Source organism: Tetrao urogallus (genome assembly GCF_951394365.1).
Source record: "Tetrao urogallus genome assembly, chromosome: 2".
NCBI classification, from domain to species: Eukaryota; Metazoa; Chordata; class Aves; order Galliformes; family Phasianidae; genus Tetrao; species Tetrao urogallus.
This window is the reverse complement of record NC_136814.1, coordinates 9,242,323-9,257,505: the sequence shown is the minus strand read 5'-3', so window position 1 is coordinate 9,257,505 and position 15,183 is coordinate 9,242,323. Positions and strand designations below refer to the sequence as shown.

At 41.4% G+C, this 15,183-nt stretch overlaps 1 protein-coding gene across 1 annotated transcript in view; it reads left to right on the top strand.

Moving 5' to 3' along the window:
* The window catches only part of ALK (ALK receptor tyrosine kinase), a gene marked incomplete at both ends in the record, with an annotated part of 285,971 nt that overhangs the window by 57,039 nt on the left and 213,749 nt on the right, over positions 1-15,183 (top strand). Inside the window, one exon of the mRNA XM_079532815.1 lies at positions 14,463-14,582. Coding sequence (XP_079388941.1) covers positions 14,463-14,582 — 120 coding nt within the window. The remainder of the gene's footprint in view (positions 1-14,462; positions 14,583-15,183) is intronic.

Below are 15,183 nucleotides of genomic sequence, written 5' to 3'. Positions count from 1 at the left end.
TTATTTTTGCTTTTAGTGGATGTCTTGCAGAAGCATCCAGCTCTGGCTGGTCCTCCCGCAATGACAGCTTAGGGGCTGCTGGGGGCACACAGGGCAGTGCCTTGAGAAGAGTTTCATGTTATGAAACAGAGAGGAAGTAGGGAAAGTTCGTGTCTTTCCTACAAGCAGCTCCCCAGGCTGCAGTGGTCAGGAAGCAGAACTACTGACAGATTCAAACTCAGAGCTGGAGAAGTGACTTTGTAGCTCAGGCTGTCTGCACGAGGAGATAGGGACATTAATTCCTGTGAGTAGTGAGCTGGATTCTGATCAACCTTGTGTAAGCAGGTGCACTCCAGAGATAGCACAAAACAGAAAAACAAGTTAATTACTATTTTTAGCAATGCAGTAAGAGGGTATGGGACAAGTTTGCACTATTTCCCTGATAAATATGAGGCTGTGGGGGTCAGGGAGCACAGGCATCTGAGATTAATATGAATCTAAAACCTCATAAGCCAGACAGATGCTGGTTTCGTGTTTTGAGAACAGTCTCAGTACTTCACCATGAAAACCAGCCTGCTCTACCCTCGCCTGCCTTCAGCACTCTCCCAGTGCTGTACATGCTGGTGAGAGGCACCTGGCTGCTAAATGTTGGGAGAAGGAGCAGGTTCTTGGAGCCTTGGAGCAGGTTCTGCTCTGGTACCAAGAAAGGAGTTCCAGGAGTTCTGTTCCCATGACATGAGAAACCCCAGACCTCCTGCACTCAGGCACAGGGCAGGAGCATGTTATAAAAGAGAGAGGAGGGAGCTGTGCCTGCCCACAGTTGCACCCTGTTCCTGTAGACTCCTGGCAGCCTAGGGAAATGACTTGTTGCCTTGACTGCCAGGTAGTGAAGAAAATGATTTAGTGCTAAAAATTTTAATGTGCCCTGCTTTTTTCATAGAATCAGAATCACAGAATCATTAAGGTTGGAAAAGACGACTAAGATCATGTCCAGCCATCAGCCCATCACCACCATGCCTGCTGCTCCATGTTCCTCAGTGCCACATCTACCCTTTTGCATCATCCATTTGCCTCTGTGCAACTCAGAAATCTTACCACATTATTCTCATGTCTTCTTCTCTTTGCAGGTTACGGGCATCCAAATTATGTTGGCCTTTTATTATGTGCTCAAGTTTTCTTCACAGATTTAACACAACCTGCTTGAAGTCCTTCCTGAGATAAAGTTATCAGGGGAGAGAAGCATGTTCCCTGGTTTTCTTGCCCAGGTTGCTGTTAGTAAGTGAGACAGATAAAAGGTTGCTTACCTTCACAAAGCACTTTTCACTTAAATAGGAGTGCAGATGTGTGAGATTAGTGGCACATCAGGTGTGTGGGTTGGCTTTGGTGTGACTTTTGTCATGTTCAAAGCAAGACAGTTTCAGTACATGCCTAGAGCCCCCACAGTCATCTCCATAGCACACGGATTAGGAGCAGGGAAGATGTTCCAAGACAGCATTATGGCACGCAGCAAAAGCTTTAATGCTAGATAACTCTCTGCAACCATTTTGACTGGCAGTTTCTTAGTACAATTACTTATGTTTCATGCAATTATTTAGAGTTTCTTAGGATACCTCAAACTGTTGCCACGGGTAATCCAAAGTCTGTTCATTTATGAATCCTGCTGGGCTGGCTGCTAAGGTGAAATGAGCTCCTGTTTATTTCTGCTTGCTAAGCCACATGAAAAGAACTTCTACAAAGAAGGAAAGTGGTTAGTGAAAGTGTTTCAAGCAGCTTGTGAACAAAAAGGCTGACTTACTTTACAAAAGAAGCGAAGGCTTGTGGTTCTAGTCCTGAAGCTGCCTGCCAATGGTATCAAGGAAGGTGTAGATATAAGGAGTATTGGCCCTGGTCTAGCAGGGCCTCAATCTGTTTTAATTCCTATAGTTGTGCACATCTGTGCCATGCAGCTCACTCTGTCAATACAAATAAATATCCATCTGAAGTTTGTCAGCAATAAGGAATTTATTTCATTTGATTGTTTCATAAGTTGCTATAGCAGCATTCATTCTGCTTTGCTAAATGTTCTAAAAGACTCATTGCCTCTCAGTGACTTTCATTGGACCATCCAAACAGAGAGGCTTTTCTACTCCAGGCTCTCAGTCGGGTCATCCCCATAGAGGGCCTGTGGAGCAGAGGCGTATCCTGTCAAATGCGTAGCAATTAGAATTACTTGAGATGTCTTCTAACGTTGGATTTTTCCATCAGGAAGTATTGTCTAGGGTAGACTTCCTATGGGAACATATCAGTTTACACAAAATACTGGGGCCTTTCTCAAGCTGGGAGAAAATTGAAAGAAAATGTAAGCTTGATGGCAAAATTGACACGAAACACTTAAATTGGTAATTCCTTCAATCAAAAGCATTTTTCATTTTCCTGTGTACGTTACTCTCTCAGATTTATACTTTTTCATTGCCCCAGTACTTGGCATTGGTGAGGCCTCACCTTAACTACTGTGTTCAATTTTGGGCACCTCAGTACAGAAAGGACTTTGAGGTGCTGAAGCAGGTCCAAAGAAGGGCAACAAGGCTTGTGAAAGGCTTAGTGAATATGCCCTATGAGGAAAGACTGAAGGAACTGGGCTGTTTAGTCTGGGGAAAAGGAGGCTGGGGGGAGACCTTATTGTGCTCTTTCAATATCTGAAAGGTGCTTACAGTGAGAGCAGGGCTGGTCTCTTCTCACTGGTGACAGATAACAGGACGAGGGGAAATGGCCTCAACTTGTGCCAGGGTTAGTTTAGGTTGGATATCTTCTTTGGTGTTTAAAGGAAACACTTCTTTACAGAAAGGGTTGATAAGCACTGGAATAGGCTCCCCAGGGAGGCGGTTGAGTCACATTCCTGGATGTGTTTAAAAACCGTTTGGATGTGGTGCTCAGGGACGTGGTTTAGCAGAGGGTTGTTTGTTAGGGTAGTATGGTTAGGTTGTGGTTGGACTCGATGATCTTTAAGGTCTTCTCCACCCTGAGTCATTCTATGATTCCAATACATGGAAAGGAAAGAGAGAGAAATCCTGGTGTTTTCTGCACGACAGAAATTCAGGTACATGCTTGAATCCAGCACCTATTCAGTACCATGAGCATTTGAAAGGCCAACTGGTGCATAGCTGGAGCACCATACAAACCTACCAACCGAAGAACCCCAAGGGCTGAAATCTGTTCCTAGTAAATATTTGAGTAATTTCAAAGTACTCTGTCTGTGAACAATTTGAGATCAGCCAGCACGTGCCAAATTTCACAGACATGGTGTTCATTGCAGATGGTTTACCTCTTCACTGTGACCAGTGAAACCAACTGCTCTTCATAGTGAGCCTCTGGCATAGTGAAAACTGCATTTCAGGAGCAGACAATAGACTGGAAGGGAAATGGTATTTTGAAAAACTTGCTCCTATTTACTGCTTTTTATCCCAGGATTCCCAAGCACACTGAGCACCATTAGTTCTGTTTTACTTGTAAGAAAAAAAACCCACAAGGCAAAAAGCAGCACTGCACAATTTGTCTTAGATCCCATTGCAGACAAGGAGAGCTGGGAATGGAATTAGCTCTCTGAAGTTCCAGTTCATGAAATACTACCAGTGAAACAATGTTCTTTGGCTTTTATTTACACCAGGCTTTGCTGCGGAGTTTGTTGCAGAAGGTTCTGTGTAACTCAATCAATTTGTACAATTATCAATTTCTACAACAGGTTTGTAATGCAGATCTGTACGCTCGTCCTTATCAGGATGAGGAGAACAACGTATAGATTGCAAATTGCTGTACAGCATTTGGGGGTGGCAGTGAGAAAAAGCAGCACAAGCTGCTCACTGCTGCCTCAGCCCTTTCTGGCCTTCTCTTTCTTAATTTGCCACTCTCCTCAGCAGCTCTAAAATCACCTTTAAAGCAACTGCTGAGAATACATTGATTCCATGATGTGTGTGCAGATAAAACATTCCACACTCAGACAATAAAGGTTAAAAAAAAAAAAAAAAAAGTCCCCAACATTGAATCAGCTCAGTGAAGGCAGCTGGCAATGATTCCTTCTTGATTATTGCTTAAGGACCATTATTTGCAAGCACCTTATCCCAGGGGAACTTTTTTGGGAAAAAGCCACAGGAGGAAGCCTTCTTAACGAGGTGTCATCTGTCATGACAAGCTGCCTGTCCTGATGAGTCTCGTGCTGAGACCGCGTTATGATGACTGATGAGGCCATCCAAAGCAGTTAACTCGGCCATTTGTAATCATTTCTCTTACAGGCTTTTTGGTAATCACTTTAGGAAGTTCTTTTTGAACAGTGCAGGATCTGGGTGGAAAGAAGTGAGGCTGTTTTGCTTCTTACAGGAGAAGATTTAGAGAGACATAAACTTGGGGAGAAAATGAAAAACAAAAATCTGCATAAAATTTCTTGCCTTCCTTCTGGATGTTCCTGCTGATGCTTCATTTTGTTTTAGTTTAGTGCAGATGAAAGCCTTTCTACCTGCTGGCTCTGTTCCATATATGTAGAATTTCTCTTTCAAAAGACAGAACAAAGTCATTTGGCAGAGCCAGGGCTGGACTGGCAGGAGTGGGGACCTTTGGGAAGAGGGAAACAGTGATGTTTTCTTTTCTAACCTTTGCTACCAATTTGCACTGTGAATTTGGGCAGGTCATTTAATACTATGGTTTATTAGTACTCTTACAAGAAAAAGAAACACAATTCTGCAACAAATCATGTTGTTTTTTTTTCTCTGTGGTTCATCTACGTACACTATTAGCTGTTATAGATCTCCTAATGTCTCAGCAAAGAGACAGTTCTTTCAACCCAGCCCTTCTCCCCAGCTTTTCCACATCCTTCCTTGGCTGTAGAGGTATCTTGAGAAATAAAGCTGAGAAAACAGCTGTTTGGGTTGGTCCTCTGCATACCAGAAGCCAAATAGAAGGGCAGGTGGGACTTTACAGCAGTCCAGCCTGCACCAGCGAAGATCATACGATCATACAATTGTTGGAGTTGGAAGAGACCTTTAAATTCCATGTATTCCAACTCTCCTGCACTGAACAGGGACAGCTACAGGCAGATCAGGTAGCTCAGAGCATCATCCAGCCTGACCTTGCATGTCTCCAAGGATGGGGCTGGCTTCCACCACCTCTCTGGGCAACCTGTGCCAGTGCCACATCACCCTTAAAAAAAAAAGCAAACAAAACAACAATAACTTCTTCATATGCAATCTAATGTCCCCTCTTTTAGTTTGAAACCATTCCCTTTGTCCTCTCACAACAGACCCTGCTAGAAATTTTGTCCTCTTCTTTCTTCCAGTCCCCTTTAGATACTGAAAGGCTGCTCTCAGGTTTCCTCAGAGCCTTCTCTTCTCCAGGCTGTACAGCCCCAGCTCTCAGTGCCCATGCTTGTAGGGGAGGTGTTCCATGGACCATTTTTTGTAGCCCTCCTCTAGATAGGCCCCAATAGGTCCACGTCTCTCCTGTGTTGAGGACTCCACATCTGGGTTTGACACTCCAGGTGAGGTCTCACAGTGCAGAGCAGAGGGGCAGGATCACCTCCCTTCCAACCCCTACAATTCTGTGACTCTGTGACCTTCAGGCCGTGCTGCTTTTGATGCAGCCCAGGATACAGTTGGCTTTCTGGGCTGCAGTGGCACATTGCTGACTCATGTCCAGCTTGCTGTCCAGCTTACCATCCACCAGTACTCCCAGTTCTTTTTGGAAGGGCTGTGCTCTATTCTTTCTTTTCCGAGTTGTATTGATAGAGGGAGTTGCAATGGCTCAGGTGCCAGACCTTGTCTTAGCCTTGTTGAGCCTCATGAGACTCTCCTGGGCCCACTGCTCAACTTGTCTAGGTCTCTGTGGATGGCATCTTGCCCCTCTGCTGTGTCAACCACACTGCACAGCTTGGTATCACCTGCAGACTTGCTGAGGGTGCACTTTATCTCACTGTCACTGATGGAGAGATTAGAGAGCCCTGGTCCAATTACAGAGATGTTTACGTGGGTGAGTATAGGAGTTTCTCATGCCTCACTCAGGTGCTTTATGGCTTCGTAAACAGAGATGATGTCCTTTACCTCAAGCAAATTTAAATGGTGCAGTGAAAATATAAGCACGTAAACATCTTTTCCAGTAATGGGAATATGAACTAATTTTTATTGTTACTGCCAAGACAGCTGAGTTTTAGATTGAAATAGTCATCACCCTCTTTTGCTATTTCTAGAAACAATGCAGCTTGTCTGCTGATAACAAATGTCTGGTATTTTCTCTACTACAGAAACATCCTACACGCTTGTTGCTATTCCACGAGACTACATCTCAACAGAAATGTCTCATGCAGCAAATATGTTGGGTTTAATCATACAGATAGCAGGAAATTCATTGCTGTCGCTGACTCACAGTTTGTGTCTGTTGTATATACGTATTTATATGTATTCATGTGATTCCACAGTGTAAACTTTGTTTTGATATAGCAGGTGTGTTTTAAAAATTTCTTCTTCAAAAATAACAGCTCTGGACTGCAAGGTTTCAGAATTATGTGTGTATTAAAACTGGGCAAAGCCTCTCCTGCTCCAGTAATGTTTCTGAAGTTGTTCCCTCTGTCTGTGTGGTGCAGTGGGGCCCCAGTTTCTATGTGAGACATCATTTCAGTCTTTCTGGCTCTTTTGTATAAGAAATCTCCAGTTCTTACCTGAAGCTCCTGTATTTTATTTCTTTGTGAAGAGTGAGGATGTCTAAAACAGCCTCTGGGCTTACATTTTTAAATGTGGGACCATTATTGAACCTTCTAGCAGCATTATCTATTGCATGTGTAACAGAAAAAAAATTACTTCCTTTCACTGAAGCAATAGAAGTAGTAATGATAGTAAGAAGGGAAAAATAATGCTGACTGATGCCGCTGCTTTTGCTTTCTTCTAAATAGCCATTATTTAGTGACCAACATTTGCAGCTGATTACTGAGTGGTTCCAGCAATGGAACAAGGTTGGCTTGCTTATGGGATGGACTTTTGTCAGGTGTTGCAGGCATTACTGTGCTCCTTGAAGTAGGATGTGCACATGCCCCAGAAGCTTTTCGCACAGAGCTCTGCGAGATGAAGGGGTATGCATAACAGTATTATGGGATGCAGCAACGTGAGTTTCTGAGGAAATCTGAATAAATCAGCTGGAAGAAAATAAACACACCTCCCAGATCAACTCAGGTTTAATCGGGGCTTTGATATGTTTTTATTCTTTATTAGGAATGATAGGAAGAGAGTTTGTTCTTCCATCGCATATGAAATTGTTGTGTGAACTTTTTTCTCCTAAACTCCCATCTAAGCTCCGTGGAAGAGAGGATCTTAAATGCTCAGTTCTTAGATGGATTAGAATTGGGAGGGGGCATTTAATTGCATCCATGCTGAGGTGACAGTGGCTTTGAAGAGTAATTTTGTGTATATGTTCTGTTTTAGTGTACACTCAGCATAGTACGAAAGAGGATTTTAAGTGTATGTAGGGCAGGAGGTTGCTGCTGGGTTTGTTTTTCTTTTCCCTTAATCTGATTACTTAAAATGATGCAGGAAGAAGTGTACACATCTGATGAGAGTCTCCAGCTGGGTGTATGTGTTAAATATGAAAGTAGCTATGCATAAATCAGAGGTGAGGGCACTATATGGTTTGAAGTCAGTATGTGTAATGAATTATTAAAACTCTGCTAAGACAACCACTATTTTTTTCATTTGAAAGCCTCGGCCCTGTACTTTTTAGAGATTTTTAGAGAATAAGGGAAAATGCACATAGAGGAGTAATCAAAGCCATGCAGATAGATGGCTATTGAGGATACATGGGATGAGGACCCTGGCTGTGACAGATGAGAACCATGCTGGTTTCAGATATGCCATGGCTCTCGAGTCCCTTGGATGAACAACATGGTACTGGGGAGCCCTGGGCCAGGCCAGCAACACTTACAGTGACTACTGATAGAGGAAATCTCTAGCACTGGCACATGCAGACCGAACATTAATACTGCCTTTTGGTTGTCTTTTTGGAATTGTTTTTTCGTTTGTTTGTTTTTTAAGCTATAGTGGATAAATACCCTAGAGAAGAGTGGAAAGATCACTTTGTATGTGCAGTAAATAAGTCAGAACATCTGCAATCTGAAGTACATCTGCACTTCAGCAGCAAGGTGACTAGTTCCACAGACCTTAATTTGTATTTTTCAGATGTCTGGAGGTCTTTCTGTGCCACAAGAAACAGTTGCATATAATGGCTTCTGGATTTCAGTGCCCACCTGGTCAATAATTCAGGCATACTGGTTATCAGCACAAAGACAAATATTGCCCTGTACTTAAATACAGCAGAATCACCAGAAAGTGATACCAGGAACCAGCATCCAAAAGGTTAGAGCATATGTTTGTACATGGAGCACTGCTGCTGAAGGGCTTTTCCCCCCTGATTATGAAAGCGGCCGGAAAAATGCTACGCTGCCCACAGTGATGCTTAATTGTACATAATTTTTAAGAAAAAATCAGTATGCTGTTGTGTTGATTTTTATTTTTTTTAAAAAAAGCTTTGTTGTATACAGGCAGATGAGTAACAACCTTAAGCCATTCCAAGTCTGGCCTGTAACTCAGACCCTGAGCTCTTTATCAGTGATTCATTGCCCTTTTGCAGTGTATTAGTGGGGAGGTCTTAGCAGCTGCAGAGCACTCGAGATGCAATAATATGCTCTAGATGGCAGTATATTTTTAAACTATATTAGTTGAGATGCGTGGAGTATAAGCTTGGTCATTGTAATTGTTTTTGATGCTCTCTGCATGCCAGTAGCTTTCAGAGCAGAGGCTAAAAAACTTAATAGACTTCATTATATGCATAAAAGTGCTAAGAATTTACAGAAATCAGCAAAGAAACCTAAATTCTTATTTTCACCTACATTTTTTTTTCAGGAAAACCAATTTTTTCCCTGTCATGAGCAGCGAGACATGATACTTCAATCTTGTTTCCCTGTCAAAGTATCTTTATGAAATTGCATTTTGGGTGCTTTGTGCTCCTCTTTTTCCCGAATCAGTATCTGCTGAGCCAACCATATCTGCCTCACTTGGTATGGACTCTCCTGAAATTGAGGAACATCCGTGAGATATGGTGTGGTTAAAGAGACTGCCTGGCTGGTAGAAGACATTGAGGCCACGAAACACCTGTCTTCTCATTCTGTCACTTTTGAGCATTTCTTTCTTCTATCAAAATGAGCTATTTCCTGTGAAAAGAAAATCTAATAGGAGTTAACAAAAGATTTTAAACGAGTCTTACAAAAGGCAAAGAATAAAAAAGTCATGGCCAGAATGATTTAAACGCAGCTTTTAAATACAGTTTTATTCGTGACACATGCTCCACATGCAGGAAGTGCTTGCTATTCCCAAGCTCGCTCATCAAGCTCTGCCTGTCAGTGCCGTTGATCACTTCTGTGCCTCACGCAGTGTGTCTGACTGAGTTCAGTGTCCCCACAGAGCCGTACAGCCTGCTGAATGCAGATTTCTTCTCCACAGTGTTCCAGAACACGTTTGGTGACACACATACTATCATTTATTTGTGCTCATCAGCCTTGCCACGTGACATAAAATCATTGCAACATAATGCATTATTAAATATATTTTCCAACTGAAAAAGATAAACTTGACAGACTGTCAGTGAACATTTTCTTACCTTAGAAGAGGTTTGTGAAAATAAACCCTGGCATACATCCACCCATTAGTGTAAGCAAAGCACAGCAGCCATTCAGAGCAGTCAGCTGTGAGCACAGGGGTTGCCCTTTGCCTCCTTCTCTGCCATAACTGGAGACAGAATTTGACTTTTGTTTCTGAGTGTCATTTAAACAAAAGCTCTTACAAGCATAGCTGAGTCCATGGGTCCTTCACCAAGTGCTTCAGTTATTTGTTGGCTTTGATGCTGCTTGGTTGTCTTGATATTGCAAAGGGCTCTTTCTGCTTTCGTGATTGATGCTGTTCGTGAATGGGATTAGGGGAAAACACAAGAGTTCCTAAGAGGCTGTATGAACACTTGTTAGCGTGATCGTGAGGACTGGTGGTGAATCTGTGAGATTGCAGGGAATTCTCAGGGAATCCCCCTCATTGAATCCCTTTCCCCTCACAGTTTGGAATCTGGTGCTTTTTTGGAGCTTGGAACTCAGGAATCCTTCAGCAAAGTCTCCTAAGGTGTGTGCTTGTAGCTACACAGAGACTGAAAATCCTACCCTAGACAGCCTGAAAATCCTTCTGGTCTTAGGCAGGGCTTCAGAAATGACCAGGATCCTCTGCAAGAAGGAGATGTTAGCTCCAGGGCCCCAAAGGCTTGGAGCTGCTTATTCTTATGGTGTCTTGCGGGTGCGTGCAAAGATCTCTCTGGATCTCTGATGCTTCGTACACCTGGGGCCATCAGTTGTCCCGCTAATTTATTCTTTGTTTAAATGAAATGGAGGTTGCTTGGTTTTGAGTAGAATTGCACACCTCCTCCCCCTGCTTTTTTTTTAATTGGGGATGTTACTATGTCATATCCTTTCTGGGGAAAATTGCTACTTCTTATGCAGAACCAGAATAAGCTTTCTTAAAACGTCAAACTTCCCCAGTGACTGGAAAATCCAGATTTTAATGGAGGCTGTTTTTCAGCATCTGATTGTAAGATTTGCTAGGAATTGTAATTCTGAAATGTAGATGACAGCTAAATATGGGTTTGTCACCTCAGATTCACAAATAGTAGTAAGAACACACCCCCCTGCAAATGTAGATATGAAGGTAGCTATTCACTCATCAAGCATAAAGACATTGGGTTGCCTGCATGGGTTTTCAATGTATTTTTAGTGTTTTTCTCGGAAAAAGCTTTCCATCCTGTTTTGCTGCTACAGTGTAACTTTGATGAGGACTAGCTGTGAGAAACTGGGAATAATGCAGCACAGCTCTGTGAGAAAGCGCATCCACGAGGCAATATCCAAAGGTAGCAACAAGCAAAGGACTTGTGCTAAAATATTCTGAAACATGAAGGTGTGCTTTCTAGTTAAAGACAGCACAGGTGTTTTGATTAAAAATTCCATTTCTGCACTACACAGAACTTTAGAAAACTGTATGTTAATTACTGGGTATATGCCTGCCTTCATTCAGAAAAGATGACAAAGGAAGGAATCTAGTTTATTTAAAAAGGACCCAGGAAGAAAGCTTTTCTTGTATGCCTGTTTTTCTGAGAACATAAAAGCTTATTCTACTAAAGAGATATTTTTCATTAAAAATAGTACATAAATATTTTATTTAATAAATGTGTGGCTGGGAGGATTGACTTCAGTGCATTCGAAACTTTTTTTTTTTTTTTTTTTTTTTTTTTTTTTTTTTATTAAACCAACATCTTGGTGAGCAGAATGAATCTCACATCCCCTAAGGAAACTTCTTTGCACAAGTTTAAAAACAGAAATGTCAAATGCTCTCTTCAGGTGCATGTTTCTAGCTGTGATTGAGTGCCGTGGGTCAGAATTTGGCCCTGGATATTCCTTTAGGCAGCAATATCAAAGAAACATCTGTTATAGCTTTCCAAATGTCTGGCTACTAAAAATTGGGCTGTCAGCTTTTAGTTGCTAATCCATTTATTCTTTTTTAAAGGTTAGGGTTACTGTTGACAAGTGATAGAGCACCGTGGCATGGTCAACCAGCATTGGGAGGTTAGCATATTTAAAAAGAAGGCTTTTTTGGTTTCAATATTAATTGCATTGGAGAAGGGAAAAGCCTTTATCTGTTGAGATGACTGCAGCGTAGTCAAGGTTTGCATTACCCTTGCTGCACAAGGAGCATTTGTTTAACTGATATACAGGTCTTCTGTAATTACCTTTCTGATCGTAAAACACCCTGGAGGTAGAAGAGGAGAGGTCTTTCCTTTTCCTAACCTGTAGCTTACTCTGAAATCTAATAATTCCTCACCGTGAAGAGTAGCCTCTTGGCTACACAGAACCTTTTACACAGCATCTTTCCCTGAAGATAACTTAATCGGGAAGGATTCATAACTTCTGATACAATCTTCTTGTCTTCAAGTTCAGCCCAATAGCCCAGCCAAATCATTCGAGACGAAGTTACAAGATTAATCTTATGGAGTATGAGGGGGAAAAAAAAAAAGAGTTATTAGGTTGAAATGAATTGCAGTAAATCTGTTTTGTTATTTAAAAAGAAATAAGAGAGAGACAAAAAGTTTTAATTTTTGATGCTATCTTTTCTGCACCTCTCGCTGCTGACTGAGCAGAAGTTCATGGGTCAGGACTACCTGTCAGATGTTCAACTCCATCTTTTATCTCAGTGTACTGCATAAAGTGGCAGTGGGGACACAAACATAGTTGAAGCTGAAAGTAGGAATGAATTCTGAAGAAGAGATGTGTATTGCATTATTGCTGTCAGAGGCATATTTCTGGAAGTGCCAGGGACTTGGGGATCCCTTGGCTCTTGTCCCAGGTAAGGTTGGTCAGGATACTGAAAGTGACGATTTAATTCCGAGGGCTGTGGCAGCTGCTTTAGGGAGAGGAATGTAACTGTGTGACCTCCTCTCAGATTGCTTTTCCTTGGGTGTGGGTAGGCTCTCAGGTCTGTGTTAAGTTTTGACAGGATTCCGAACCCAAGACTTATCTCCCTATCAGTACTCTGTACAACAACTGTGCTTCTTTGGGTCCTGCAGGGCTAAGGAGGCCTCAAAGTTCTTGTTTTGCAAAGTTCTTTAATCTTTCCCTATTTTGGAGAGTAACTGGATGGAGATATTGTATAACAGGGGTATTGATACTGGTCAGACATGCTCACCTCAAGGAAAACACGTGTAATAATATGCCCATTGCTTTTAAAACTAGCTTATTACAGGAGCTCAATTTTTATGATTTTATAAAAATTTATTATTTTATGTTAGCATCAAAGTTAAGCACGTTTGTAGGACAAAATCTGTTTTAGTAACAACTACATCTACTGTAATGAAACCGACATTATTTGCCACATCTACATCAGCCCACATCAGGGGCTATTGAAAGAGGTGTAAACTATGACTTCACATTAAGGAAGGAAAATCCAATATGAAGGTTATATCCTTGTTACTTATTACTTTGTTATTCACAGTTGAAAACAGGACACCAGGTTTCTTACTTACCCTCATAAATAACTGGCATGAATTTCTTTCTTCTAAATTCCAGTCAATAACAGGGATACCTACTTATTGTACTGTAACAGCACAGAGGCCAGATTTCACTGAGCCATTGGGGATGTTAATTTTTGCTACTTTAGAATGACTTATAAAACAGCATGAAATCCATTCTTATCATGAAGATTATTGCTTAAAGCAATGAACGAGAGTTACAGTGCTCTGTTTTTGCTGCCATTACTTAGTAACAGGACTCCCATAAATGAGATTACACTGAGAATGAGGCAGGGCTCAACTCGAACTTGGAATGTTCATGTTTTTATTCAGTGGAAGAGGTAAGTGGCACTAAGCAGAGCTTTAGCAGAACAAAGCAGTGTTTTAGGGCTTCAGACATTTACCTTGCTTACTATTATCCACTTAGACATTGGGGTTTTTTATTATCCACTATTATTTATCTATTGAGGAGAACAATTCTTCAATGCTCTGAATTAATTATCAATTATCACTCAAGTTAGTTATTTCCTTTTGCTACAGAAAGTTTTACCAAACTTTTACTGGGAGGTGTTACCATTTTGTTTTGGTTTTATTACAGCAAACCTTAGCATTGCACCTAAACTAACAGTATTCACGCCAGCAACTGTAATGTTCTTACTTGACAAGAATATCAACAGATCAAAAATGCACTTCTTATTTTTTCCTTTGGAACTACAATTTCTTCATGGCTTCTCTAAGAAATCAGCAAGCCAGAGATGTATTTTATTGTATTTTATTATATCAAACTTCTCCAACCCAAGTTTTGCCTGTTGGTACTTCTATAAAGCTAAATCCTACCTTTCCCCCAAGGTCCTCAAAAAACGAGAGGAGAGTACTGAAGATTTCATAATCTTTAGAAAAACCAACTTAAACATTCCCAGGAAAAATCTGTGCTGTCAAAGCCCATAGAATTCTGTTCATTGACCATGCGTTCTATTTCAGATTCTTTTTGCACCTCCAGGATCGCCTTGGTTTTGCAGAGGTCGCACAGACAAGCTCCTGTTCTGAGATATATAGAATCATTGAACAGATGCACATAGTTGCCTCTTTCATGTGCAGGGCCCTGAAATGATAGCAAAACTTAAAGAATAAATAAATAGAGGGACTCAGAATCTGTGTAAGATTAAAGATGATGCTTTTTCAAGGTGATGATAATTATGTTACAGATAAGAATTTATGTCCAGTTTCCCTCTACAGACATACGTCTGAAGGAAAAACTGAGCAGTTTAATGTTGGTGCTCAGTGCATGTAGTCTATCAAGTTACTAAGCGATAAGTATTAAGTGATATTTGCACTTAATGTGTGGCATAAATAATGTTGGTATTTCTTTTTCTTTTTACTAATGAAAGGTCCAAGCAGTCTGGATCTCCCAACAAGCAGTCCTCCTCTTCTTCCTGGTCTTTCTTCTTGGAACTTGACCTGGATCATGAGAGATACATCTCCTTTCTTCTCCCATAGAGGACGACACAGTAAGTGCTGTTTATGAGTTCTTCTCAAGAGTCTGTACCTAACTGCCTAAGGATACTGATATAACAGCAGAGGGAAACAATCAAAAGCCAAAGATAAAATATGCATCCTGTCAGCCACTGAGGGCACTAATTTGCCTTAATGTCCCTATCAGCCTCCCATGGGGCCTCCTATCTCCTTGCACATCAGCCCAGGAACCCCATATCCCGAGCTAGACTTGGCCCATTGACATGCCCACAGAGGTGCCTGATGACCTGAGCTGCCCCAGCCTACCCTTCTTCCTCCAAAACAGTGTCCTGAACTGTAATATTTGAGTGCTATGTTTGAATCCACTGATGTAAATAGAGGTGCTGCATACCAAACTCAGTTTTGCTTGCCATCTTCTTTCATAACTTCCATTCTTTCCAAAATTAGGGAAACTGTTTTAATCTGTTTTCTGGTACAACATATTTCTGACAAACCACAGCCACTGAAGTAGTATATGCCTACTATATATCTGCTAGCAGTCTATGAGAGGAGTTAAGGTGCTGAGAGGCTAATAAGATTTACTCACCCCAAGTCTGTAATTATCTGCTTGAGGGAAAAGTTTGACCTACCTATATG